Source organism: Scatophagus argus, chromosome 18 (assembly GCF_020382885.2).
Source record: "Scatophagus argus isolate fScaArg1 chromosome 18, fScaArg1.pri, whole genome shotgun sequence".
In the NCBI taxonomy this organism is placed as follows: Eukaryota; Metazoa; Chordata; class Actinopteri; family Scatophagidae; genus Scatophagus; species Scatophagus argus.
In genome coordinates, this window is record NC_058510.1 from 13,251,501 (window position 1) to 13,279,405 (window position 27,905).

Below are 27,905 nucleotides of genomic sequence, written 5' to 3' on the forward strand. Positions count from 1 at the left end.
ATAACTCAGCCTCCCTGATAAAAGCTTTTATACATGAAACATATGAAGTCACAGGTTAACAGGTGTGTTGAAAAATGTACAAATCTCCCTCAACCTCATGTACAAAACCAACATTAATAAAATCCAAAAAACTAAACAAAAATACACACAATATATTCACACAACACGCTCAAGGCAAAAGTGGTTTTTGGCTGTGTGTAAGTAGAACTGAAACCCCTGGTGTCTACTGGATACCGTTGGAGTGACCAATCTGTTTGCTGATATTCTTCCTGTAACTTTCATTTATCATCAGTCTCTATTTTAGGATCCTTGAGGATCCTGATATGATGGAAGGTCATTTTTCTGTCCATTTTCATTAATTTATCAATAATTCTCTTGTACTGAATATTTTTGTGTCCCATGGTCATCTGAAGTTCCAGATCATGTATATAATTATTATTAATTTGCTAGGAAACATAAAGAAACATAAAATAAACATAAAAAAAATGGACAATCATGAGTCACACGCATTACAGTAAGTTGTATCCTCCATATCGAAAAGCTAAATCCGAGAGGTTGTGAGATGATTGATCAAAGTAGGAAAGCACAAACTTTCTTTAAAATAATGCAAATATGCTGGTAGACATTGGAACCTAAGAGGGGTCATAAGCAAAAAAGGTGCAGGACCACTGTGGCCAAATGCAGTTAATATTTAGGTGGAATCTAAAGTGAAATGATTGTGGCATTGGTCTGGACAGTCTTCCTTCCTTGGACCTACTAAAATAGCAACAATAATACTAATTAATAAAGTCAAAATCAGTGATTCTTGCCCACATGTCATAATTTTTTGGTTATTTATAAAATAAAGCAACATATTTTGAATACATAAATTCTTTTTGGTTTGTTTCTAATCTTTGTGGAAAACAGTCACAAAAAATATACATAGCTGTCTCACTATTACAGTTAAAAATGGTGTTGAGTGGCTCTGCAGATGGTACACACAGCTCTCTCCCAGGAATATATTACAGCTGAGAATATGTGTGTTGTTTGTTTGATTGCTTTGTTTATTTTTTGGGTGTCATGTTTAATGATATTAAAGTTGCCGGTATTTATTCTGCATGATTTCAGCCTTCAGGAGGCACTGTTTCATGTGTCTAATGAAATGAAGACATGCTGAGGACAACTGATCAGACCACTGCAGATCACAGCTTCAGTCCCTCCACTAGCAAACGATATGTCTATAAAAGTGTCCTTGAGTAAGACTTTGAACCTCTGTTGTTAGGAGTCGTCTCTGTCCCCCGGTCAGATCATGGTGGTCTCGGTCTGCAGGATGGACTGGGCTCTGGAGTTCCTGGGCAACTGAGCAGAGTTTTCTGTGCCGTTTCGGCTGACTGACATGCCGTGCAGCTTGTAGTCCCGCCCAACGTAACGCTTGAGAGAAAAACTCCTCCACGTCCTCCTCAGCTCGCTCTGGACCTTGTTATATACACAGTCAAAGCGGAGTTTAGTGTTTGTGAAGCTGAAAATTTGTTCAGAATTGTGTTTGGAAACGTGTGTGTGTGTGTGGTTGTGTGTAGACTCACCTCGCTGTTGAGGAAACAATAGAGGATAGCCACTATCAGACCCTGAAACACACATCATCTTTAAAACATGACACGTTCTGTCCAAACAAAAAGGTAACAATGACCTTTAAGCAGGTGTTATCAGTTGCATATTTTAAGGCTTTTTAGCTCCAAAAAATTAATATTATGAAGAGGATTTTGCACTTTTTACAAAAGCTTTGTTTATCTAAAAACACGCATGTATGCATACTTCTGAATAAAATGTACAAAGAGGTCAGTCTAAGTGCTGGGGACAGCCACACAGCATCACACAAAAATGTACCTGCACAGGTGAGAAGTGAAACCTGTCACGTGTTACCTGGAAGGATCCGAGGCCGAGTTCAAAGAAGATCTTGATGTAATACATGTTTTTGTCAGACGGCTCCATCAGGTAGACGAACACCACGTAGTTTATCCCAAACAGAGGGATCAGCAGGAGGGTGGATTTAGCCAGACGTCTAGAGAACACACACACACACACACACACACACACATTCATTAAGTATTCATCAAGTAATGTGCTTCAGATACAAGCCTGGTGGTTCATTATGTCGCCTGAAAGTCCTCTAAAATGTAAAAAAGTCAGTCGACAGAAGGTCAGAGGAAAGACCTGTCCTGGTGCTCTGGGACTGTACCTGTACTGCGATTGCTCATTTCCTCCAACGTCAGTGCAGCGCAGTTTCTGCACCAGGATGCGGATAATGCTGATGAACAAGATGAAGTTGACCTTGTAGAGAAACACAAAGCATGAAGAAGTTAAGATAAGACAGGCCTTTATTAGTGGGGAAATTCTCAGTCGCTTCAAAAAACAAAAGCTGCGAAAATTTATCATCAGTCATATCTTTTTCGATTTTGGATAAATGTTTCAATTTAACTAATTGAACAAATAATGTAAAATGATTACATAAGCACAACATGCACATCTTCCCTCAATTATACTTCTGCATTCCAAAGATAGAATCCTCTTCCTCTTTCAACTTCATCATGTTTAAAAAAAAGCACAAAGCTTCAAACTTAAATGGTCTTTGAGGAACAGAAATTAAGTTAACTCCACACAAACACACATTCACGTGCATTTAAATGCCGACGGTCCATTAGTACAACCTTGGCTACAGAAACAACAGCATACGTGTCATTATAGACGTGTTGCTGTGGCGGCAGGTAGAAAATATGTTATGACATATGACATGTTCTGATTGCTGCCAACATGTTTGTCTTTTCTGAAACTTAAATCTATTATCCCAGTAAGTGAGCAGCTTTAAAACTTTGAATTGGATTATAGAAGCACAGATGATCATACTCTGTTAACAAAAATGATCTCAGACATTAATTTTGAGTACAAGCAGCAGTAAAATAAATCAAACTCACAATGACAGATGCAATGATGGGCCAGTTGAGCAGTCTGTTGGGGATGGGGTTCTCATTCATCTCCCAACACCTGGAAATAAGAAAATCATTCAGGGAGGATTTTACATTTTAGTGTTTTTAGAACACAAAGCAGCTGCTTTATAACCACCGAGGGGAAACACCAAAGCACTAAAGGAAAAACTTAAATGTCCACAGTACTATCTGCCCAGTAATTCTCAAACTCGGAGGCAGGGGAATCTGATTCATGTGGGAACGACGAACAAATGCTTTCATGCCAGCAGTGATATCATGCCTCAAGTCTGTAAGAACTTGGCAGACAGATAAAGAAATGAGAAAAGATCCCTTCCAGACATATTTTAAGACTCATGTAAATACTTTTCATGCTTGTGTCTTATATGCTCAACGGTGCTTGCATCTTTGATCTAATTTCATTACCTTTTCCCGTAGTTCTGCCTGCCGTGCTGACAGAGGCCACTAGAGGCTGACACCCTTCTTGTTTTTTACAGTAAAATGTTACTCAGATACTTTGGAGCTGTCACAACAAGACTCACCATGTGTCATCCAGGTTGATCCTACATATGATCCACGCGACCATGAAAACACAAGGGATTCCTGGGCGAGAGAGAGGGAGGGAGAGAGAGAGGAGAAAGTCTGTTTAGATTCTCAGTCTGCCAGACAGAACATCCTCACAAAGTGCCATGCAGGAAATATCATGTCCACACACACACACACGTACATGAAACAGCTGGAGCTAAATGCTGATGCATTAGGGAGGAAGTGTTGGTAAGGTGGTGATGGATGGTGGAAGGAGGTATCGCATGGCAGCAGAACGGTACTGAGCGAACACAGACTGTTTATGATCCCACCATCATGAAACACACTGGTCCACTTCAACAGTCTGTCTGCCTGCCTATCTGTCTGTCTGTCTGTCAGTGCACATGTGCATGTGTTTTGGTTTGGTTTGGTTTGGTCTGTCTGCACAGAATTTATGCAATCAGCTCTGTCTTTTCTTTAAGGCTTCACAACTTTGGGAGCAAAAGAAAATTCTTTTGCGACGCTCCTGATGAAGGTGCCACCTACCCCAGCCGATGAACATGTAGGTGGAGAGGCGGACGCAGTTGTTGTGGATGATGAGCAGCAGAGTGTGCAGGTAGAGACCCTCCACCAGCAGCCAGAAGAAGTTAGCCATGATGAAGTAGTTGAAGAACACCAGGCTGGCCTTACAGCCCACCTGCAACAACAACAATGTACATTGCTACATTATTTTGTACATGAGACAGCAGTTCATACAATAAAACTGAGTGCAATGACCAAAAAATCAAGAAGACAACTAATTCAAATCAGTTTAGACATTCATGAAATTGTTTTGTTCAAAGAGGAGTCATTCTTCTGGTTCTTATACAGCTGACAGTAAAACTGCTCATGAATATGACTCATCTTATATGCCACCTGCCCCCACAGACATGCACAATACAGATCTCAAGGCAATCTGGGCTTTCAGGTGGGCTTATTTTGCAAAGCTTTAGCAACTTAACTCATCTGCTCTGTAAACCTGCACTAGACTTCAAACTGTGGAAGTCAAGATAGGTGCTATATGGATTATCTATTAAGCTGTCATTGTTAAACACTTAAACAGTAGTTTTAGTAACACACGTCTGGTGGCTCTTGATTATCGAAGATTTCACGATTCCTGTGATGTATATAAGACTTGTTTTTCCTGCTGTATAAGAAAACAAACCACAGGGTGACCCCAAAACCATAACCGTGTGTCAAGCCAAGAGTTTTATGTTCTTTCACACCTGTAATGAACATAAAATGAACTTTTCCACTAACAGTTTTGCCTGCAGGGTGCTACCACCATGTAGAACTTCCATGGCAAGTGTTAAGGTCATAGGCTGTCATCTCTGATAGATGACAAGCATCAAGCAGGTGGGTCCTACATAACATGGGCTGACCTGGAAGGTGTTCTGTGACAGCTGAAAGTTTATTAAGTTAACTGCAGTGCAGATAAGGCCAACATCATTTTCCTGTTGACCAGCAACTGAGGCATTCGAGTTATGTGATGAGCCTGTTAACATCTGCTGCAGCCATACGGCTCAGTAGTAACGACATTTACCAGACCTGAAAGTGATCATTTTGCCAGTAACACCAGAGCCATGAAGCTATTACCATGACAACTGACAGGAATATAAAGAATAGAATCAATAAGGCTTCTTTTTTTTGAATACTGGGGTCAGTTTAAGAAAGAACATCCTATTGTAAAAATAATTCAGATACAGTGCAACTGACATCTGCACATTATCATATCAGAGATGTAAATCAACAACGGAAAAGTCCTCTTAAGTATAGTTATGTAATTGTGCATGTCTCACCAGCGAGGGCTGGGTGCTGCAGTCAGTGGTTTCATCGTCTGAGAAGAGCAGCGTGTCTTTGGTCAGCACGGCTACGGCTCGCAGCATGAACGATACAAACAAGTTCAGATGGATGTAGTTTCTCGTACAGTGGAGTCTCCTGCACACACACACACACACACACAGAAGAATGTTAAGAAGTGTGTTTATAGAGGGTGTTGGGGTGTGAATCCAGTGAAAGATGTGCTCTCTAAACATGCTGATAGCAGCCGAGTGAACCGCTGGAGTTAATCCAGACTGAGCCTCTGTCAGTCTCACACACAGTCCCACAAACTGTTATCACCCTGAGCACTCTGAGTGTTTGGAAACATTTGTGTGAGAGCGTGTTTTAGAGTCTATATGTAGATTTATATTACATATCCTCACCTAATCCTTCATATAACTTCAGTTAAAAGAAGTTATTCACCAGGTTAAGGCTTTTGCACACCAAATCTGATATTTTTCTCAGCAAATGTTGGAGACGTGCACATAGCTGACACATTTCCATCATCATGATTATTTATTAAAATGTTTTTAATTTTCAGCACTCCTTCCTGCATAGAAAAAAAAATTAAAGTAGTGAACTCTGTATTTACATGTAGAAACATACATGAGCAAATATGAAGAAGAAGAAGATGATTTGTAGTAAACTAAATCATAATTAGCCCAGTTATTTTTGATGTGCATGTCAAATGTTTCAAACTGTGTTGCTGACATCAGAAGCAGATCTTCGATCTTGAAATGATTTTTGATGCTCCTGACACTTTCTCTTCCCATCAGGAGCAACAAAATCATCATTGCTGACAGGCCACATTTTATTTCCAAATGTTCTCTTTAAGAATTTGACTCCCTGTGATCTTGTTCTACATATACAGAAAAAAAATCAACCACTTCTTTTTTAACATGTTGTTCTGCAGACTTCAGAACAACCAGGGAGCCTCAACCATCTCAATTTAATGACTGTAAATAATAAAACACAAAAGGTTCTTTGTTAGACTTGAGGGAACCTGTTAGAGTGTGTGTGTGTGTGTGTGTGTGTGAGTGTAATTTTCATGGAAATCCAAATTAGTTGGATTAGTTGAAATGGGGCCAAAAGGTACAGAATTATGCTGGTGTTCAGGCAAAAGAAAAAGCAAAAAATTGCAGTTGTGGAGACAAAAATCAGTTTACTCCGTCTCATTGTGAGAACCTGCCTTATTTACGGGGACAAAATGCAAGTTCCCACAAAATAAATCATTGGATATTAGGGTGAAGACTTGCTTTAAGGTTAGGTTGAGGTCAGTGATGGATTAAGGTAAGGGTTGGGTTAGGATTAGGCAAGTAATGTTTACTGTATGGTTAGGTGGTGGTTAAACCTCCAGGAAATGAATGAAAGTCTATGTAATGTCCCCAAAAGAGATGGAAACATGACTGTGTGTGTGTGTGTGTGTGTTTACCTGAACAAACAGATGATGATGGTGCTGGTGAGCAGAGCGATGAGGGACAGGCTGTGTCCCAGAGTGGACAGTATCCTCACCACCCTGTAAAAGACCAGCTGCACACACAGACACAGGAAGTGTATTTATATTGCGCTGACTGTGGAGTAACAGGACAAACTAACGTCATAATCAGTAAAAGGTGGTGAAGAAGTTCAAAGCAGAATGAAATGGAATGACTCAGGTCAAGTGCAAGTACATCAAAATTGTACTTCAATACAGGGTTTGAGTACTTAGGTACTTTCTACCATTGGTTTCTGGTTGTGTTTTTAGCAACAGATAATTAAAAGCACTAGGGTTTGTTTGTTTCAACACAAGTGAATTGTTGCTGTTTACTCCTCCAACAAGTAAACAAAGCTACACACTGTTAACTGAAAAATCTGGAGCAGCCTTGTGTGGTCATTTAAAGAGCCAATGAGGACAGAGAATAAAGAACACCTGGTGGCCAATCAGATACAAGCATTCTCACTGCACCTGGAGCTTCTTTATACCTTTAAAAAAGCAGAAATATGTTTTGCCAAAGATTTAATTTGTGTGTGTTTCTTTGCATGTTTGTTTACATTATGATATTTGTGGTCATGTTCTGGTCTTGTTTGATGAAATCTGCCAAAAAGACAAAAAAGCCCCGTCAACAATTTTCGGGTCGATTTTGCCACAAATACCCAGCAGCGACGAGGCTGAGACTAAAGGATGCATGAGACATTATCAACAGCACGCACTTAGCTTTGAGTGCCTCGTGTGTCTTCCCGCAGGAAGGGAGACGCTCTTTCACAATAAGAGCATGATCAGGATGAAAATCTGGTCCATCTCAATACATCACAAACTCTCTTCAAGCTCTTCAAGTCAACACACAGAAATGGATCTGAACTTTAGAGTTGTGTATTATTTCTCACTGTGTGTGTGTGTGTGTGTGTGTGTGTGCGTGCGTGCATGCATGTGATGGTGCCTGGCGCTCATCTCTCTCGTCCTCTATAAACAACATTCCCCACGTCTGACACAACATCTGGCAATTAACTGGACATTCACATACACACACACACACACACACACACACTGTGTATGTAGCCTAAAGACATGCATGAGCACATCCACTTCAATACACACTAACCGCAAGCTTCTTTTCACACACACTGTTAAACGCTCATTTAAAACACACAGTCACACTAACACTTTTGTGAAGCGAGCATGCATGCATCACAGATTAACACGTTCACACAAGTAAAAATACACAAAGAATCTTAAAAGTACACGTTTGTACTTTCATTCTTTGGAGGACACACATAATGCAAGCCCCAGCAACTAATCTTCAGCGATCACAACTAAATGTCAAAGCGCAGCCTTCGCTCCTCTAACTGGTCCTCATAAGAACAGATGTGACATTGACTTACTGTATGAAGCTGCTGCACTTCAGCGTCATATTGAGAGACCCTTAAAATACTTTACTTCAGGATTTGACCATTTTTGGACACTTATTCCTCTTTGTCCTACTTATTTTTTCATCCTTTGTCCTGTCTTTTGTCTCTTAATCCTTCTCTTCTTCCTCAAACCCACATTTCCAAATTTTTCTCCTTCTTTCTACATCTCATCCATTTCCCTCCTTTTCTCCATACTTTTATAGCTCTTTCTTTTTTCCTTCCCTCTTCTTTTGTTCCTACTTTTCATCCTTCATTCTTTTTTCCTTCCGAATTTTGTCATTCTTAAGTACCTCTGTCTCTCTGTCCACTGAAGACACACACACACACACACACACACACACACACAGACAAATATCTGAGGATACACAGACAGTCACAGCCTGACATCAGCGTCTCATTCCTCAGGTTGATTCTCAGGCCTTCTGGCTGGGTGCTGATGACCTGCTGGCTCTGGTCTGCTGCAGCCTCGCTGCCTTCTATGTCCAAACACAACTTTGTCCGTAAACTCTGGCTCGCTCACCCTTTCTGTCTTCCTCTCTGACACCAGAGAATTAAAGCCTCGCTGAACTTTGGGCTGAACAGCCTCTTGGGCATGACACAAGTCTGGTGGACTGTCTTTATCTTCTGCTCCTGGGCGCAGTGTTTCAACTCAAGACCGAGTCGGAGGAGTAAGTTTGTTTTTGTGTAGCGCCATAGCTTGGGTATTTTAAAGACACTATTATGGACAAATTCACGTTAAAATAAATACACAGTTAAAAAAGTGATTGTGATTCATGAACAAACCTGAAAATGAAAGATGACGTATTTATGCAAAAGCTGTTTCCATGTAATTTTAAAGATGTTTGCCTTTTCTTGAATGTAATGGAAGAAGATGGTGCTTTACTCATGATGCTCAAAGAACCCCCAAAAACTGAATTTGAAAAACTCAACTGCAACAGATCCCTCCAGTACATCATGAGCCGGTTTCTCAAGACAATCCACAGACCTTGTTGTGAGACTTACTATTTTCTTTTTGTATCACAGCGCAGATGGAAGCGTGCAGTTAACTCATGAACAACAGACTAGTCAGCTAAGATAATTATGTTAGCTGACGTCACAGTTCACCACGTGCATTTAGCCCCTTGTGTCCATGAGAAAATGCACGTTTCCTTCTGCACAGTGACAATCATTTTGTATCCGGTACGTTGTGGTTTGAGGTCGGATTCTTATGGCTGCAAGGGAAGCCCTGATGTGATTCTTAATGGTCTTAGTGGTCACTGTGGACAGATTGTGTGAATTAGACTGACACAAAATAATTCAGCCAACAAGACGTAAGAGAGATGTGACATGAGTGCTGCATGCTGGATTCAGGCCAAGTCATTTTGGCTACCTGAGAGGTTTTCTCTATCGGTATTATTATTTTACATATATTTATATTATTATTACATTGACAAATATCTGAAACAAGCAGGTGGACCTTATGGGGTGTCTCAGACATTAGACAGAGGTTTAGTATGTGAACAGATGTGTTGTGTAAAGAGGAAAAGACAGATGATATGTCTCTTGTCTCCCACAGACCTGAAGCTTGCTACTGTGTATATTACTGAGCACCAAATTTACATTCTGAGCTCTGAAAGGGCAGTTATTTCCTCACGTTGCCACTGAATTAGTGCACAACTACATTAGATAATTTCCTGAATGATGTGTTTCCACACCTAGTCTGTCAGTAGGTCTTTACACTTCCATCAGTCGTTGACTGCGTGCATAACGTAAGTCTGTCCTTTTCCTAGTGGGAATCAAAACAAAAGTGAGTGCTTGTCACTTCCTCGCGCTAAAGGTTTTCTTTTTTCTTTTTTTTTGAGTTTGGTTCAGCGTCGACCTGTGTGAACGCCACATTACGTTTGCTGTAAAACCAGCAAAGCGTGTGATTTAAAGATCTGTTCTAACGACGAAGACGATCAGCTGCATGTGCTGTGTGTGAAGTGTGAGTATCTGTCTGCGGTGAGAGCTGAGCGCCAGCAGTGATGTCTGGTCTCAGCTGAATGTTTTCCAGACGGAAAACCTCTGTCTGCTCAACAGGAAACAAATAGAAGCCTCACTGAGAGTCAAAGAGCGGGAGTCCCACACCTGAGGGCTCTGGACAGGATCACCATCCAGCTGTGTGTGTGCGTGCGTGTGTGTGTGTGTATACGGGACATCAATTATTAGATTCTGTGCTCTTTTTATCAGTTACTGTTAACTTGCCTCCTCAAATTTGTGCTTCAACTCTACGCTTTTGTTTTTCCTATTTTAATCAGTTAACTGATCAAATTTAGACTTTGCAATTAAACAAAAACAATCAAAACCAGTAGTCACCTAAATGAACTAAACCGACAGCTCATTTGTCTATTCAACGCAGACTGGAAACAAAATGCTTCCAACAACCAAAATTATAATTTATACTCACAAGAGTGAAACTGTCCGCCCTTCTAAAAGTAAAGTTATGTCTACTCCAGCTGGTTTATGAATTATTGAAAATTTGGCCCTAAAATTGTGTTGGATTTGTCTCACTCCAGTGAGTTTATACATGCAAAAACGTCCAAGAGCGAGATCATCCTGTTCTTATTCATAACTTGGAAAGAGAATGAGTTTTTACTGTTCTTGCACATTGTGTGTTTAAATCGCACTCTCTACAAGACCTGAACCTGAACCTTTGAACCAGAACTTTAATGCTCAGAAGGAGAGAGAGATCAGACAATTTTAGAAAAAACAAAAAACAAACAAAAAAAAGCAACAGATATCATCTCATCGGCCTCATTTTTAAAACAGTGTGAAAGACCCACGCTAACGAAAGCTGAAACTGACGTGCCTCAAAAAATTATCAGATTTATAAAACCTCAGACTCTTCCTTTCTCATATCCTGTCTTCTCCACAACCACCACATTCAACTACAAGGGTTCCCCGTAAAGCACCTCGTGAATGCTGATGCACACAAATGAGCCTGCTGATCAGCAACTTTTTAGAGTAAATTCTGACTACAGCTGAAAGCTATTTTATTATTAGGACGCATAATGAGGACATGGAGTGTGATGATTGTGTGAGAGCCGTCATTGGCTTAATTTAGATGTTCCGTACATGCATGAAGACGTGCCAGATGAGGTGACTGAAGAAAGCAAAGGGTGTGTGTGGCAATTTCACACACAAAAACTGTGTGAAAACTACAGTTGTACTTTGGGATATTTGCACAGTACTGGAAGATATAACTGAAAACTGCTGACACTCTGTTCTGCAATTCTTTTATGCTAATAATATAATTAGTTAATAGTGCTGAGGACAAACCGCTGATGAAACACTGAGAGGACTCCCACAGACAGTGGTTGGACCTCCTGCTGTGATCCTGCTTCACACCAAATGCTGCTATTATTATGATGATTATAACAGCAGTTATTATAGACATCACTATTATCATTATTAGCCTTAGTTCCTTTATTGATCCTTTCTATCATTGCTGTTGCTACCCCACATCTATCGTCCATCTTTATGTATGTCAATGGTCAGGACCTGCTCTATGTGGAAAGTGCCTTAAGATAACTTTCATTTTGATTTGGCCCTACATAAATAAACTGAATTGAACTAAACTTCTGCATAGGCCTCTGTCATACCCCACTTGTGCACAGGCAGTGGTTATAAACGAGATCTCTGTCACTTAGGTTGAAAATCAAGCTGTTTCACTTAGTGCTCCCCCTAGAGGCCTGAAGAACTTCTGTTTTTGTTGACTGGACATGCAACATAATAACAAAATATTTTAGCACTCAGTTCACATGCAGCATTTGAGTCAAACTCACATTAACGCACACAGTTTATAAGAAAGTTCATTTCTTTTTACAACAGCCTAATGAAACGCTGATACATTCTCTATACAAGGAGGCATCACACAACCCGCCTTCTTATCTGTTTTCTTATATTTAGTAAATCTAGATAGTATCAGGCGTTTCACACAAATGATGCATGTCAGCTGCACTGCGCTTCACTTCGGTTTCAATTAATATAAACCAAGATACAGACTTGTAATCTAAACTAATGTACATGTGGAAGATTATACAAACAAGATTACAATATGCACATGTCCTGTTTAAAAACTGCAACACGTATTCAGCGGAAAAGAGTTTGATGTCTTCTGCAGCCAAATGTGTGCCTGTTTACACACAGGGAGAAAAGAAAAACAGCCCGGCCATGAGAAAAAAAAGATACTGTAAACAGAGAAATACAGGCATGTGGCAGCGACGTTAAGAACAAAGATGGCTCTTAAAAGGAAAATATACAGAGAGAGAGAGAGGCATGTTTTAGATGCCTGCTGAGCAGCACAGCGAAAGCACCTGATGGTCAAATTTGTCAATTTTTTTTTCTCAGTTCGTAGATTCAATTGTTTGTTTCTTTTTTTTTTGAGATATCCTGTTTTACCTTTAACTATATTAAAAACAATATGCCAAAACAGTGAGAATACAGAAAAAACATGCATACACTGTTTACATGGTGGACTTCCATCACATGATTCCCATCTCTTCTTGTACCCAAGTTGATGCTTCTGCTTCTATACCTACGAAACCACTGCCTCTCCTTGGTCTAAGGTCTAAGGGGCAATCAACAGACACTGACGCAGGACAACCTGATTGTACATTAAAAAAAGAGAACAAGATGAGTGTGTGGCCTGAATATTACTGTGGACACAATAAAGGGTCCGGATGTTCTCTTAAATCTTGCTGTTACTTGCTCGTTTAAAGCTCAGCATAAACCAAAGGGTCCTGGAATGCAGCCGTGACTAAGAGCAATAACTGGGAAGGTCAGAAAATAAGCTCTGTGGCATCACGCCATATGCCTCCAGGGTGATGGGATAGTTAAAACACACATACACACACACACACACACACACTCGCACAGCAGAGACAGATGACACAGGTTGACTGAGAAAGGCTCTAACTATGAGAGGTGGGTTTCTTTATAGTCAATAGCACAACCTGTAACATTCACAGCTGCGTCATTCTGCTTCTTAGTCCTCTAAGGAGTCGGCTGTGGGGAGGGAAAAGGCTGCCACTTTGGCTTTATCTTGTAAAGAAGCCGATATAGGAACAGACGAGAGCAGATGACAGAGCAGAGAGCGCCAAGACCAGGAACTGACCCCCATAACTCAGCTGGAGGAGCTGAGAATTTAAGCCGGTGTCTCGCCACAGCAGATACGACTGCTGTGTGCAAGACTCAGCTGTTCTTCCTGTTTGCCAAACACACTGCCAAAAATACTCCATTTTTTGTTAAATGTGAAAACAGAAAAGGCCTGTGACTTTTCCAGGAATCTTTTGAGGAATCCTCTCCACATCTGTTCCAAGTTTTCACATACAACTAGTATAGCAAAATATGTGTGCAGCTGAGGTGTCACTCAGTCACCATTTAGGTGTGTGGTGGTACCTGCAGAGACCCTGTGTGTGCCTGTTTTCTTCTTTATCCAATTATTATGATTATTTTGCTGGGTTGGGGACATTTTTGGGTGTTTGCCTTTGGGTAGTGGGGCTTTTTTGTTTGTTTGAAGTGTGCTTTATGTCAGCGAATATAATATCTGGCAACGTGGCACCTTCCTGCAATGAATGTGGAGGCCTGAGCATGTTTATTTGTGCAATCCCATGACAAAAAATAACTTCATCTTTCTCTGAGTCACTTCTTTATTGTCTCCAAAGCCCCTACCTTTCTTCATTCACTGTCTAGCTCGCTCAACCGCCGCTGCTCCCTCGAGCTGGCGTGGAGGGGCCAACACGCAGCTCGCTCCCACTCACTTTGTTTTGGATGCCCTCCAAAATTTAATGCGTCCTTCCTTGGAGTTAGTGTGAATTTGGATGGTTAGTTTCACTACTTAGCAAACACAGCTGAGACTGATGGAAATATTATAAGTTTTGCAGGTATTTCCTCATTAAACATGCAGAATAATCTGTAAACTGTGCAGCACGATGCATCTCTATGAATTTTCTCACCATGTGTCACTGGCTGCCCACTGCTCTCTCCACGTTCAACAGATCGACATATCAGGTCACAGTCCTTCAACCTTCTTCACCTTCTTATAAAGCAACATGTTTGTGCTCTTTCTAGTTCATTTGTTCTTTGTAAAAGGATGGTTAACAGATTACAAGCACACTGCTTCGAGTTTCTGTCCGAGAAGATACATCACAGGGGAAACCAGAAAATGTCAAATGCCACTATAAGTAAAAAAAAAAAACAAGTATAGTTTAACTTCACCAAAAACATTGTCACATCTGTGCACTCCCATAACTATTGTAGGACAACTGTCCAAAAGCTCCTAATGAGAGATTTTTGATTGATTTACAGTAGGCTCTGCACAAAATCTGTCTTACTTTGCTTTCTTTGTTTTCTTTAGTTTTTCTAAGCAGTGAGCACCACAAACTACATTCCCTTCAGCTTCATCGTATTGCGCTAGAGACAGATATTCTGTGACCTGAGCAAATAATACCAAAAGCATCTGCAAGACTGGACAAGGATAAATGAGAAAAACGATTCTTTTTTCTTTGACATTTAGGTGAACTTACCTTCAGCACACAAACACACACAAACACAAAGAGGATGTGATGAAGGAAAAGGCTGAAAGGCTGAGCATGGAGGTCAGATATCTGTCAGCCAAAAACTCTCCATCCTCTCTTTCCTCACATTTGATCTGCTCTCTTAACCTTGACCTTCCTCTTCATTTATCTCGGTCAGTGTCTTCTTTGAACAGATAAACACACGCGCCGCAATGCTGACACACGAAGCAGATACACCACAGCGAGAGCATTAAGTGAAAAGAGCTGGTGAGAATAATTTTAATCTGCACACTGAAGTGAGAAAAATGAGCTTACATTGAACTCTTGCTAGCATGTGTTCAATGTAAGTGATGGGGGACAACATCCACTGACTTGTTATCATGTCTTTGGCATGTCATTCCCTCTACAGCACGTCATTCCCTCAACCTGTTTCCATGTACACATTATCCACATACATTAACTATTAAGCTGTTTCTATTTTTGACAGTGTGTATAATTTGGATTTTCACGTTAGTGAGTTTATATTTATGCTCTTTAATAGCTATCTGTGCTGCACAACAAAGTCCTTTGGGTTGAATGAAGTCACATCTAATTTGGACACCTGATGATTATTTTAAGACTTTCAGCATCAGTTGGCATGTTGAGGTCCTGTTTGGGGACTTTAGGACGGGCGATTTGCCTGAGTTTTTCATTGTGCAGCTACATTTTAAAAAGAAAACAAAATGAATGAATCTGGTGCGCTAACAGCACCCACTGTTCTAGTTTCAGTTCCTCCATCAGATGCTGACCCTGCTGCAGACGTCAGGTGATCCGGTGTGGCGTTCCACATAATTCCTAAGGTGTTGGAGGTGTTGAGGTCAGGGCTGTGTGCAGGCCAGTCAACCTTTTCAGAGACTCAGAGGAAGAATGCCAGCATCAGGCAGTTCGGCAAGCAGCCTATGTCTGTCTACATCTCTTGTAGCATAGTGGAGACACTGAATGAGGCAATGTGATAATTAAGGCAAAATGATGGACTTCTTTTTCGTTCTGAACCTTTAATTATTTCTTGTGAGAACAGACTGAATTTCACTTCAGTCTGAAAACAGCTGGATTAAAGTTTGGCTCTGCAGTTAATGAGCAAAAGTGCGGCACTATTTTCATTCTGACTGCTGCTTTTGGAAGTACGAGCTCAAGACAACTGCAAGTCTTATTCGTCACACCGAAACCTGCAGCTCCTAACTGTCTAATGCTGACACGACCTGAAGGACGCAAAAAAGAGAACAAAACAAGAACAAAGATACTAATACACAAGTTTCATATGCATACACTGACACTCATCCACAGCTGGCTTTTTAATATCAACGAATACGAAAGTAGGTCTGTGGTTGGTTTGTTACCTGTTGTTGAACAAAGCACTCAAGCGTGTCGAAACAGAGATATGGTTCCCCGATGCATCTAAACCACAGCATATCGAACACATCCCTCTCTGCTGCGAGGGACTTCACATGAACACAAATGGAAAGCACTGTGGTACTAAAGCCTACATGAAGCACTTCTAGTCCTTTTGCCTCAATCTTTTCAAGTCCTGTTCTTCAAACAAAAAAAACCGAAATGACAAAGTCAAGTTCCCAAGACAAAACTCAATAGCTGATCAGATGGCTTAAGAAATATTGTTTTGCTTTGTTTTTTGCGGGGTAAGATGACAATCAGGGATTCAAACATGAAACAAGTATTACTCTGTTACAGATACACAGTGGATAGCAAACTGATGCTGGGATCTTAAGAACACAAAGGTCATCATCAGTTGTTGACCATATTACACACTACAAACACAACAGTCAACACTGAACACTCACCTCTCTGGGTTCATCTGTGTTGTCTGACCAGCAGGCAATGATGACGGGAGGGTAGACATTAGACCAGCCTTGGTCTGTACAGTTCCGGCTGAGGTTACCTGACACACACAGACAAACATTCAGATAGCCAGGCAAATGGAAAGATTTTTACACCCACCTAGAGCTGAAACAATTAGTCAATTCATTTGAAATTCATCACCAAGTCAAGTTGACTTGGTTTGAATAGCTTGAAATCACAAATCACCTTCAAGGGGTTTTAAAATGCGTACAGCCAACCGCACTTAATTAGAGAGGAAAGTCCAAACCAAGAGGTGGGTGGATGGGTCAAATACAGGGTTTTCCTGCGCGGGACCATGGAGTCCTTGTGCTATGTTACATAACATATGATACGTGTATCTGTTGTTAAACATAAGTTAACTTCCTTATTTTTGACCAAAAACATGATTTTTCCTCCTGAATCTAACCAAGCAGGTTATTAACATCAAACACGGACTGTTTGATGTTAATAACAGTCCAAAAGTCATAAACTATTTTGTCAAAGTGGATGTTAACTTGACAGCACAGGGATAAGACAGGCATCACAGTATGACACTTAGGGCCAATGACCAAGCTGCTGTGAGTGAGAACGAAGACCAGTCAGCTGTCTGAACTAAACAGCTTCACAACTTACTAACCTAATGCTAAACTTATTAATCAGAAATCTCAGTGTAAATAAAGCGGAAGTACAGCAGGAGGACTGGAAAAGGTTGGTCATGTCGGAGGTCCCCAGCTGCAGCAGATTTCTCAACTGCCCTGTTGTAAATACACTTGATTTGTGCTCTACAGTGCCTGGGTTTGTTAATGAGGCTGCTGGCCAGCTGACAGCTTCTCAGCAGATGAGTTCGGTTTCCACGAGAGCCCAACATACTGCAAACTCAAATTAGAGAAACTACTAGTCAAAGAGTTTTTATATTAGCAAAAACTGACAGCCTTTAAATACTGAATAATATTCATTCAAAATCATTTTAAAACTTGTGAAAGCCTACAGACACTATTCAGGGCTTAAAAACACTCGCTGTCCCTCTTTCTCCCCCCTTCTCCCTTTCTCTTTCCCCTCTCGTGTTCCCACATATTGAAAGAGGCCATCTTTAATTTCAGTTTCTGGTGTGTGGACAGACAGGTCATTGAGAATATCTAAAAGTCACGGCCTGAGAGGTGGATAAAACATGCCACTGACAGATGCTGCTGAGTGAAATCACAGAGAGAAGTCAGCCAGCCCAGATGTTGTCAGCTGTCCCACAAATAGTTAGACTCGTTAAGTGAAAGAGCAGCGCAGGATGGAAGGAGGAAAGCAAAACAGAGGAGTGTGGAGATGGTGAGAGAGCAGTGAAGCTCAGGCAGACAAAGAACCAAAGATGGAAAACATGACGGCAGCATCAGCATCAGAAGAAGACTTTGCTCTTTTTGAAAATATTGTCTGTTCAAAACGCACATTCGTTGTTTTTGAATTCTAACCAGCTTTTTCTCTACGTGACTTCAGCCTACTGTCAGACTATTACAACATTTTTCTCACACAATCAAGACAGTATTCAACAGTTTGACATACCAAGGATTTCTTTCCATCACGCAAAGGTGGTTTTCAAATCTATAAGTCAAGTCAAGATTTCCCAACGTATTCACGAGTGCGCTCAGAGGAGGTGTTTGCACTTCATAGGCAAACACGTGCATGGATAAGTCTACTGGCAGCAGCACATTTTACAAAAGGAGAGCAAACTGTAATATTAGACAAATATGAAGTATGATATGAATATGAAGTTAAAACACATAATCCTGGATAAAAGCAACACAGTTACAGCTGAGAAATAAATGTTGGATAAATATGACGGCTCCATCACTGGAGCACAAGTACATCTGACAATATTTACATTTGTTTATTCCATTAAATTAATGTGTTGCTTAGATGTATTTTCATGCATGTGTGTTTTCCAGTTTTATTCTTTCAGCTGCAACATCCAAACTGTCACACTGTCTATTGTCTCTGTTGGTACTGGTATACAAACGCGCAATTAACATGGCGCCGATTAACGCTTGCCGCCAACAGGAATAACAAAAGGGATGCTGAAGACGAAGACGGGATGGGGTTGTGCTTCAAGTCAGTATCCTTAATCAATCAATTAAGCAACCAGTTAAACTGTTGTAGGTGCTTTAAATTAAATAGGTGAAACAAAAGTAACACTCCAGTCTCCAGTGGCAAAGTCCTGAGCATCTTGGACATCTAACCTATGCCAAAGACTGCCATGCTTCCTGGACTGTAAAAAAAAACATTTCCAGGGAAATGTAATTCAGGAAGCAGTTTTTAACAAAAAAAAATGTAATTGGCAATTTGAATTAGTGCAGTAGTATGTACAGAAATACCTTGTAGGATACAGTTTCCAGAATTCTCTCTTCAGGAACTTCTGATTTTATTATAGTAATCACACATCCCCACCACATGTTCATGTTTTGCTAAAACAATATTTTATCTGGCAGGGCAGAGAAAAGACACTGAATCACAACTGAAAAGACAAAATGAGAGTGAAACTGAGCGATGCAGAGACAGAGAAAGTGCAGGCTTTGAGGAAGGGCTGATGGGAGAGGAAAGGGAAGCAGAAGGAAGCAGTGAAGGAGAGGTGGCAGCACGGAAAGTGGACGGACGACGGACAGGATCAAAGGCAGGGGGAAGAAGCAATCAGCATGATGAATGAAGCAAAATGATTCAACTGAAAGATGAGACGTTGTGAAATTATCTGTAAAAGGAACAACTAGGAAGAAGGAAACAGCTGGCTGAGGTCATGGTAGTCAACACGGACTCAGCTGGTGGCTCAGTGCAGGACAAAAGCGCTTCAGCAAACTGCTGCTGATTATTACTACAACCCTATCATACTGGACCCAAACTAAAACAACCGCAAACCAGACAGAACGTGTCAATTTTATTGAAGGATAATATGTATCGGAGATATTGAGAAACTGATTTAGGGACTTGAACTGTGACAGTCAATGAGAAGGATCCAGCAGTCGGTAACAATCTGTCTCAGTCAGCACCTTATCTCTGACCAGTCTGACCAGTTCTTGGAAGAAACACATTAATAAAGTCATCTATAAACTGCTGAGAATTGGACAAGAAGAGGCATCAAAACTGCAACAAACTACAAAAACATGCAGGAAGCATGCTGACATTTAAAGAGGTGATCTAACATCACATTATCAAGGGCTGTCAGCGTGGATGAAGGACTGCAATCCATTTTAAACCAAAGACAGACAGGTGTAACCCGACCCCAAAGTTGTCAGCCTTGGGCAAAAACACTGTGGGTGGGTGGAAGAATCAACAAAATGCCAGGCTTTAATACAAGACCAACACTGTCACTTCACTGGACTGGTTGCACAGCCAACATTTTGACTCGTCACAGCAGGAAGAACACAGGCAGAGTAACAATAATGACAGCTCAGTTTGGTTAAGGGTGCCAGTAACAGTGACAGCAGACCAGCGTGCACAACAGCAGCACCACCTCCTCTGAGTGGAACACAACAGTCACAACACGTCAAAATGTCTGCTGGGCAACCAGCCCACTGACACTCAGTGTGAGTTTCTTCTAACCATAACCACAACTGCTCCATAACTGTTAACCCTAGCAAAGTTGCTTTAAAGCCGAGCCAAACCTCAAACCCAGTGTGGCCACGTCATAAAACAGCTTTAGAAGGCGCAAAACAATGTTTTACTGCTGGTCCGGGCATCAGGCAGTATTTCAACGTGTTGTTTTAAAGGACAAACAGTGTGTTTCACTGTTTAATTTACAGGCCTAAAACAGAAACCATCTTATAACACCAATCAACCACCCGGCAAACATCTCAGTAACCAAGCAGCAACACATAGGCCATCACTTATGTAACTGCAAAGCATTCAATCAGCAAGAACAGGCAAATGGAAAATAGAGACGACACACAAAGGAAAGTCTTCAGACATTTTCTAATTTGTACATTTAAACACCACAGATGCTACACTGACTCAACACTGGCACAGCACTCCCAAACATCCAAGACCCCACATTCCTTAAACTTCTTCTGGTACACCATTCTGTCCACAAATGTCCAGGCATGAACACTTACATCAGAGAGGACCACAGTGTCGGGTGGAGCGGTGGAAGACTCACCATTTTTTCCAAACAGGTGCAGGAAGGGGGAGGGGCAAAGGATGGTTATCACCTCGCCAACCGCCGCGTTCTGCCAACAAGACACATTGTCCCACTCGCCACGACATCCTGAGCACACACACATCAGAGGTATAAATTAGACCACTCACAACTTCCTGTTTGGCTGAGCTACTCACTAATCCTGTGCCTGCCGCTGAACAAACAGTTGAGATATAAATCGACATAAAAGGACCCTCTTAATCGTCTGTTCTGACATTTCGGTCCACTGTACACCTTTAACTTCCGTTAAGTCTTTAAAAGACCATTAGTATTTCCTCATAGCGAGAATGACATTTAGATCATTTAAAAGAGCAAAACAACTACAATGTGTGCAGCTCTAAATGTTTATGTCATTCTAAGTTACATTTCAGGCATTAATAATAATAATAAAGCAAATTATTGAATACATATTGTGGAGCAAAAAGTTCAATTGTTGCCTCTGAAATATAGTGAAATAAAAGTATAAATTATCAGATAATGAAAAAACGTTGAAAGTACAATGACCTATTTAAGTAAATGTACTGATGAGGATGAGCTGCTATTTAAAGCTAAAAGATTACCAACACTGGAAATCAACAGAGTTTCAACAGTGCATCACAAAGATGAGCTGATGATGTTTGTGAGAGGGCAATCTGATGATGGATTGTCCTTTAGAGACAACAACCCACAGACGAACACATGCATGTGGCTACACACAGGCGTGAGAAAGAACCCACAAGCTGCGAGAGATAAACTGCTGGTGTGTGTATGTGTGTGCGCACTTCCTGTGGTCCTCACAAGTCTGAGAGGTAAATAAATGATTGATAGCGAGTGTGTTGAAACAACGTCCAGACACACCCTCCTCTCCACATAAGTGACCTCAGTGAATGCACACACACACACACACATACACATGCATGCTGACTTGTGTGTGTGTGTTGTTGTTAATTTTTTTGGGGGGGGGGGTTGTTCGTGCAAATGCCAAAACTGTTAGCCACCATAAAACTCTCCGTCCTGTATTTATTTTACTTTAAAGCTGCTGGGAATTTCCAAACAAGTGTGTGTGTGTGTGTGTGTGTGTGTGTGTGTGTGTGTGTGCATGTGCAGGTACATACCTGTGCCAGTAGGTGTCTGCTGCTGCAGTTGTGTCTGACACTCTCTGCTGGCTTTCTGCATCTCCCAGTGGAACTGGCAGTGAGGAAACTTTCCATTAACCTGACGGGGCGAGAGGAAATAAATATTATGAAAATTATCTCCAACATGAACAAAGCTCCTGCGCCAGTCAAAAGTTCAGCCTGTGGCTCTACGTGTCTCAGGCTTCAGGCTGGTGTTTGAGAGACGTGCTTCAGTTTTCTGGACTAAAGTTCATGTTTCTGTGGCTGCTGCTTTCTCCAGGAGGTTTCAGGGAGGGAATTTTTTTAGATAAATGGTTCCCTCACCTTAGAAATTCATGCTGATTATTCACTCAGCACTGAAACTTGGGCAAAAGTAAATTTCATGTTTCATTTTTTTTAACCATGAGATTTGATCATTTTTATAAATGTATTTATTGTTAGTTTAAACTACTTGTTTTTCTTGCTATTAAAATCCAGTTACTTGCTCGTTCTTGAGCTGAATATTGAAATTTGATTGATTGAAAATCTCCAGGATTTCTTATGCACCTTGGTTTGGGACTGTTTTGTCAATTGCTTTGATGAATGGTTACACTCGTGGTGCTTTCAAGTCAAGTCAAAATGGTTTTTGGTCCAACAAACAGCCACAATCTGGTACATCCGGTCGAGCCTCAAACACACCACCAATGCCAGACATTTTTCTAGCAGGTAGAGATTTTTGTTCCCACTCTGCAGTTGTTTGGCTTCATAACGCGGTTTTCCTACAGGAGCTGTACTTTGAATTTTAATGAACGTTTTATTGGAACCACAGACAGAACCTCAGTGTGTTTGTTTTTCTAGCAACTTTTAATAAAATTTTGTGGCATGTGAGAGCAGATGATGAAGTTTTGACTCATCATTTCAGGATGAACTCTGCTCTGTTATTTTATGTCCAAAATAGTTTACATGACAGGCAGCTGAACCTCATTAACATTTTGAAGTAAATATTTCACATATATTTTATGGCAAAAATCTCTTTTTTAGGCTTAAGGTTGATAAACACACACTGTGAAGTCCAGGTCTGCTTGTTAAAAAAAAAAAAAGTAGTAGTAACAGTAAGAAATCAAGCTGGATAAGCCAGAGTTACATTTGCATTACATAAAGTACTTTCATAATAAGATTTTTATTCACAACACACTCAGCTTCATATTATAAAATCATCAGCAGCTCCTGTTCTGCAGGCTGTCACTGTGGACAAATTTGCAAACCAAACTTCTGAGCCGTTATGACGTTTGCCACCATCAAACCAGAAGCCATCGTGTGTGCGTGCACGTCTTGGTGCAACTGACGGTAACCAAGGCCACACACTCAAACAGAGTGTCAACAAAGGGCCACGTGAACAATCTGAACAAAGAGAAACACACTCAAACAACATGAGCCCATGTGTCAGCTTGACTTCACTGATATACTGCAAGTGTGTGTGAGAGTGTGTGTGTGTGTGTGCTGGGAGGTCTGTTTACACTGAGATACCCTACTGCTCTCAGCAGCATGTCGGACCTGTCAGTGTGTTTATACCACACAGACACACACACACACACCTGAAGTTTTCGTTAGTTCCCGCTGGTCCATCGAGCTGTCATTTGTAGCCAAACAGTCAATCAGCCTGTCACCTTATCATGTCAAACATCACTTCACTTCTGTCTTCAACGGACCAATGAGAGAAAAAATGTTTCTCTCTTTTTTTTTAAACGACACCATCACGCCAGTGGAGTCTGAACGTTCCACAGACAGCTGGAGTTGAATTTACACTGACAGTTGTATGCACAGTCATGAAGAACTGCCTCAGGTAAATGCATACAGAAGCTACAGTATTTATGTAAGGATAAGGCTGGCTGTATTCTACATTGTTCTCACTGTAATCCAATCCCATGACCAAACCAAAACCAACAGTACAATCTGACTTCCTGTCTGTGGCTCTCAGGACCAAGCCCAATTGGTTCCAAATGGTTTCATTTTTAAAGCTTAGTTATTTCCACAGCTGCTCAGTGAACATTTAACAGACAAACAGGAGGAAACATTGTATTTGTTGAGGACTATTTCCAGCGGCGGATTAATCCACATTTGGTTCTCTAAGTGTGTATTTGGGACAGCAGGACCGTGTTTGAGGGATTGAGACAAAATAAACTCCAGTGTGTGCCTTCATGGTCACCCAGTGCAACATTGTGGCTGATGTGTTTATAGTTTTTGGACAACAAAACTGTAAATATTAGGCTTTACAGCAGGCAACCAGGTAGGTTTGAGACTTTCAGTCCCAGTCTTGAATTGATGGGGTTTGTAGCTAAGTTTACACTGACAAATGGATGAGCAGATGGTAAATTGGAAGGTTGCTTTCCAGGCAAAAGTTTCTGCTTTTAATTTAATTTCACCTCTCAAGTGACTGAACTTCAGTGACCGCAAAAAGGATTCCAAACATTTCGCTTTGATAGTGAAAACTAATAATGAAATATTTCTCCAGGCTGATGACGTAAACTCCAGGAGTGGGGACTTCATTGTCTTCATTGGTTTTACAGCTCATTAAAAATGTATGATTTAATAGAATAATAAATAGAAAGTGGCGAAGGGCAGAGGGTAAAACCTCTGACCTGATTTAATCCACTGCTGCTGAAACAACAACATAATCTCTGCAATCTAATGAGCTCCTGTACACACACAGATCCATTACGGATAAAATGTCCTGGATTAAACAAAAGAATTTTTTTCCAATTTATAATCCTGAGCCTCGTCTGACCTTGACTTTGACTAAAACCACCGATTAGACCTGATTTGTTTCTGGAGGACAATATAATCACCACAGCTTGTCTCAGTTACGCTTGTGTAGCGTTCAAAATAAGAAGCACAATCTGTCTTTGGCAGGATGAATCTACGGTGGTCTAAAGTGACACTGGTTTAAGCAACATTACCTATTTTACCTTAGAGTAACAGCTTCAAAAGTATTTTGACGGTACACGGACTGGGAGACTGGTGCTTCAGTCATTTCCACTCTATGCCCTGAATGCCTGCTCTTGCATGATGCATCTCGGGTTGGTGGTGGGAATGATTTCCTACAAAAACTCTGTAGTGCTTACTGGAGTGTGTGCATCACACACCAGTAACTATATTAGTTAAACTGGTGAAAATGTTTCAGGCTTTCCCTCTGATGTTCTACAGCGGCTCTGCCTCAGCTCTCTGTGAGTTTCCAGATGAACAGATAGCTTTATTTGTTTCTAAGGTAACTGCTAACTGCTGCTAACTGCTGTAAGCTCAGTTAGTCATGCGGCTAGCTGACACTGCCCAGACTGGACTGGGAACTCCGAGGACCGCTAGCACAGGAGTTTTAGAGCACCAGGATGGGCGTTCCAACCTCCAGAACAGAAAAATAAAACTAATGAGAAATGCAGGAAACTGCAGTTCCCCAAACAGCCACTGGAGGCTGACTCCAAAAGCGAGTTGTCTCCATAAGACCCCGTTTTAAACTGCCCAACATATATGCATTATTTCAACAGAAGACATACAAGAATACGGTCACTGAGATGCTCCTGAAACAAAAGGAAAAAAAAAACGTTCACGTTCATAATAATACAGTCAATGCTCACTGGAACATAGAGAGGACAAAAATGTTACAAAAATTACTTATGAAAACTATTTATCAGCTAAACCCAAACAGGAATAAGCTGCAGTACCAACCAGAGCAACTCAAATTATGTCAGTACTCAGTGTCAGCACACAGAAAAGTGGTGAACTAAAGCTTGAGACTAAACATCAAACTGTCTCCTAACCGGCAGTGAGCTGAGCCACTGTGTAACATCAGTTTTTTCTCTCCTTTTTAAACGGCTTTAAACACACCACATCAGCCGGGTGGTCGACAGGAGAGCAGATTACTGACGTCACCCTGCAGGATTTTCATGCTGAAGTTCAACAGTTAGTCTGCAGAGTGAAACATTAAAAAAAAACTCCAGAACGAGGATTATCGCAGCTTAGCTTCAAAGCAGCGAGGGTGATTAACTCACTGATTTTCTAAGTGTTTGTAAATGTTGTTCTAGACTCTTTAACTACTAGTTTTTTCCTTTATCTTTCAAACATAGCAAATCAAATAAACTTATTTAACTGTGCTCACAAGACTCTGCTCTCTGATAAGATCAACACAGGGAGCAGAAGTCATTCACCTTTAGCATAAAAACACACAGAAAATGCACACCTCTCGCCCAGCAGACGTGAGGTGTGCATTTGCTGCATGTGTTCAGTTAATAATACTAATACAGTTTGTGTATGAAACACAGTTAGGACACACTCATAGGTCTGTCGTTAATAACCATTTGCCAGGCTGAATTTTTGGGTGAGATCTCTTCCAAAGATTCTTACAGTGGAAAATGATGTTTCAGGGAAGGAAAAGGGGACGATCTCCATCGCTTCAGATAAAAACACAAGACGGGAAGCTGCTGTCTCTGCCAGAATGACTGACTTGATGGTTTAACAGAAGCGAACGATTCAGTCACTTGATTTTTGAGGGTTTTTGATGGCTTTTACACGTCCGTGTGCATGTAATGTTTGTAAGCCAACGTCTTATTACAATATACATCAACATCTGGGCTCAAAAGATACAACTTCTACAGAATATTGAGTTTCTATCACTTTTCTTCTTTATGTGAAAAGTCTGCTCTTTCATGTTACGTTAGAAAGATCTTAAACGAGCTTGACTTGAGAGCACTTTTGGAGCGTCGACGCCACCTTCACAGAATTTCTCCATAAGTAACATTTGAGTTAATCATCCACTTGTGTTGCCTGGTGTCCCAATAAAGGAACAGCCCTGGATTTTAAACTTCGCTAAAAGATGATAACGTGCTTCTCCAGTCTAAATATAGAGCCTAGTCTACAGTGTGAATCAGACCTGAACATTAAAAATGAACCAGCAGCAGCCAGAAAGTGAATCCATAATTAATGTTTTCACACAAAAAGTCCATAAAGTACAGCTACTGAAGCTGCAGAATATCAAGTTCATCATTGGTGTTAATAATGAGAGCTTGCAGGCTGCTCTTTGGACTGTTTTACAGTTCAATCAGTGTCAACGTAATGACACGAGAAAAGCAGCAGAATGGAAGTTTATGACCTGAAAAGAACACATGATTATTAGACAAATGCCTGTAGTGTAGAAACCCTAAAGAAATATTTTAAAAGGTTCAAATGTAACAGTATCAGTCAGACTGTTAGAGGAAATAAAAATAAATCAGTTGGAACAAGGTCACTATAAACTCACTGTGAGGCTATTTTAAGAGTATTATGGCCTCATTATGTTATCAAGCCAATTAAAACTAAATATGTCGTGTCACAATAGATTATCATGACATGTAAAGACGACTAATATTACAGATCATAAAAGATCATAAAACGCTAAAGCTCACCCGAAACACCACATAGACACACTTGTCTTATCTATGGCACATTGTAAAAGAAATAATGACGGTATTTAAAATAAATAATCACATTAATCCTGGTAATAACAATAAGTGAGGGACTGACCGTGTGGATGAAGGTGAAGCCGAGCAGCAGCAGAGCGAGCCGGTGCGTAAAGGACATGGTCACATCTCATCCACCTGGACGGCAGCTCTGCGCTCACCTGACCGACATCCGCAGCGACAAACACGTGCGGGGAGGCGCTGCCAAACCGCAGCTTGTCAAGTGTGTGTAGATTTAATGCGCAAAATGTTTTTGGGCACAAGATTTACGCACGCTTTCACTCACCGCCTCATCATTGTGAACCACACAAACCAAACAGTGACCGAAAAGTGCGAACAAGTCACATCTGAAAACAGTCCGAACTGACACGGAGCTGGTCTGAAATGATAGTCCAGGACCCACGGTGAGAGGAGCTGAGTCCAGGGAGGCGGAGGGCCGGCTCCACTCTGTGCACTTTCGAACCGTCTGCGCGTCTCTCGGCCCACCCCGGACTCCTGCGCGCTCCCTGACCCGAGCGAGCTTCCTGAGGGTGCGCTTACAT

The 27,905-nt window shown here is 41.0% G+C and overlaps 1 protein-coding gene across 1 annotated transcript; it reads right to left on the reverse strand.

Moving 5' to 3' along the window:
* Nucleotides 1–11: 11 nt before the first annotated feature.
* LOC124049682 (vasoactive intestinal polypeptide receptor 2-like) lies at nucleotides 12–27,905 on the reverse strand. Its single transcript, XM_046371596.1, has 13 exons — nucleotides 27,428–27,905; nucleotides 21,899–21,998; nucleotides 20,766–20,873; nucleotides 16,600–16,697; nucleotides 6,775–6,872; nucleotides 5,321–5,459; nucleotides 4,029–4,179; nucleotides 3,500–3,560; nucleotides 2,949–3,018; nucleotides 2,216–2,307; nucleotides 1,900–2,038; nucleotides 1,563–1,604; nucleotides 12–1,455 (listed from the first exon to the last, which is right to left on the reverse strand). Exons 1-13 carry the CDS (start codon nucleotides 27,482–27,484, stop codon nucleotides 1,282–1,284), a joined length of 1,329 nt encoding a protein of 442 aa, XP_046227552.1. The 5' UTR covers nucleotides 27,485–27,905; the 3' UTR covers nucleotides 12–1,281.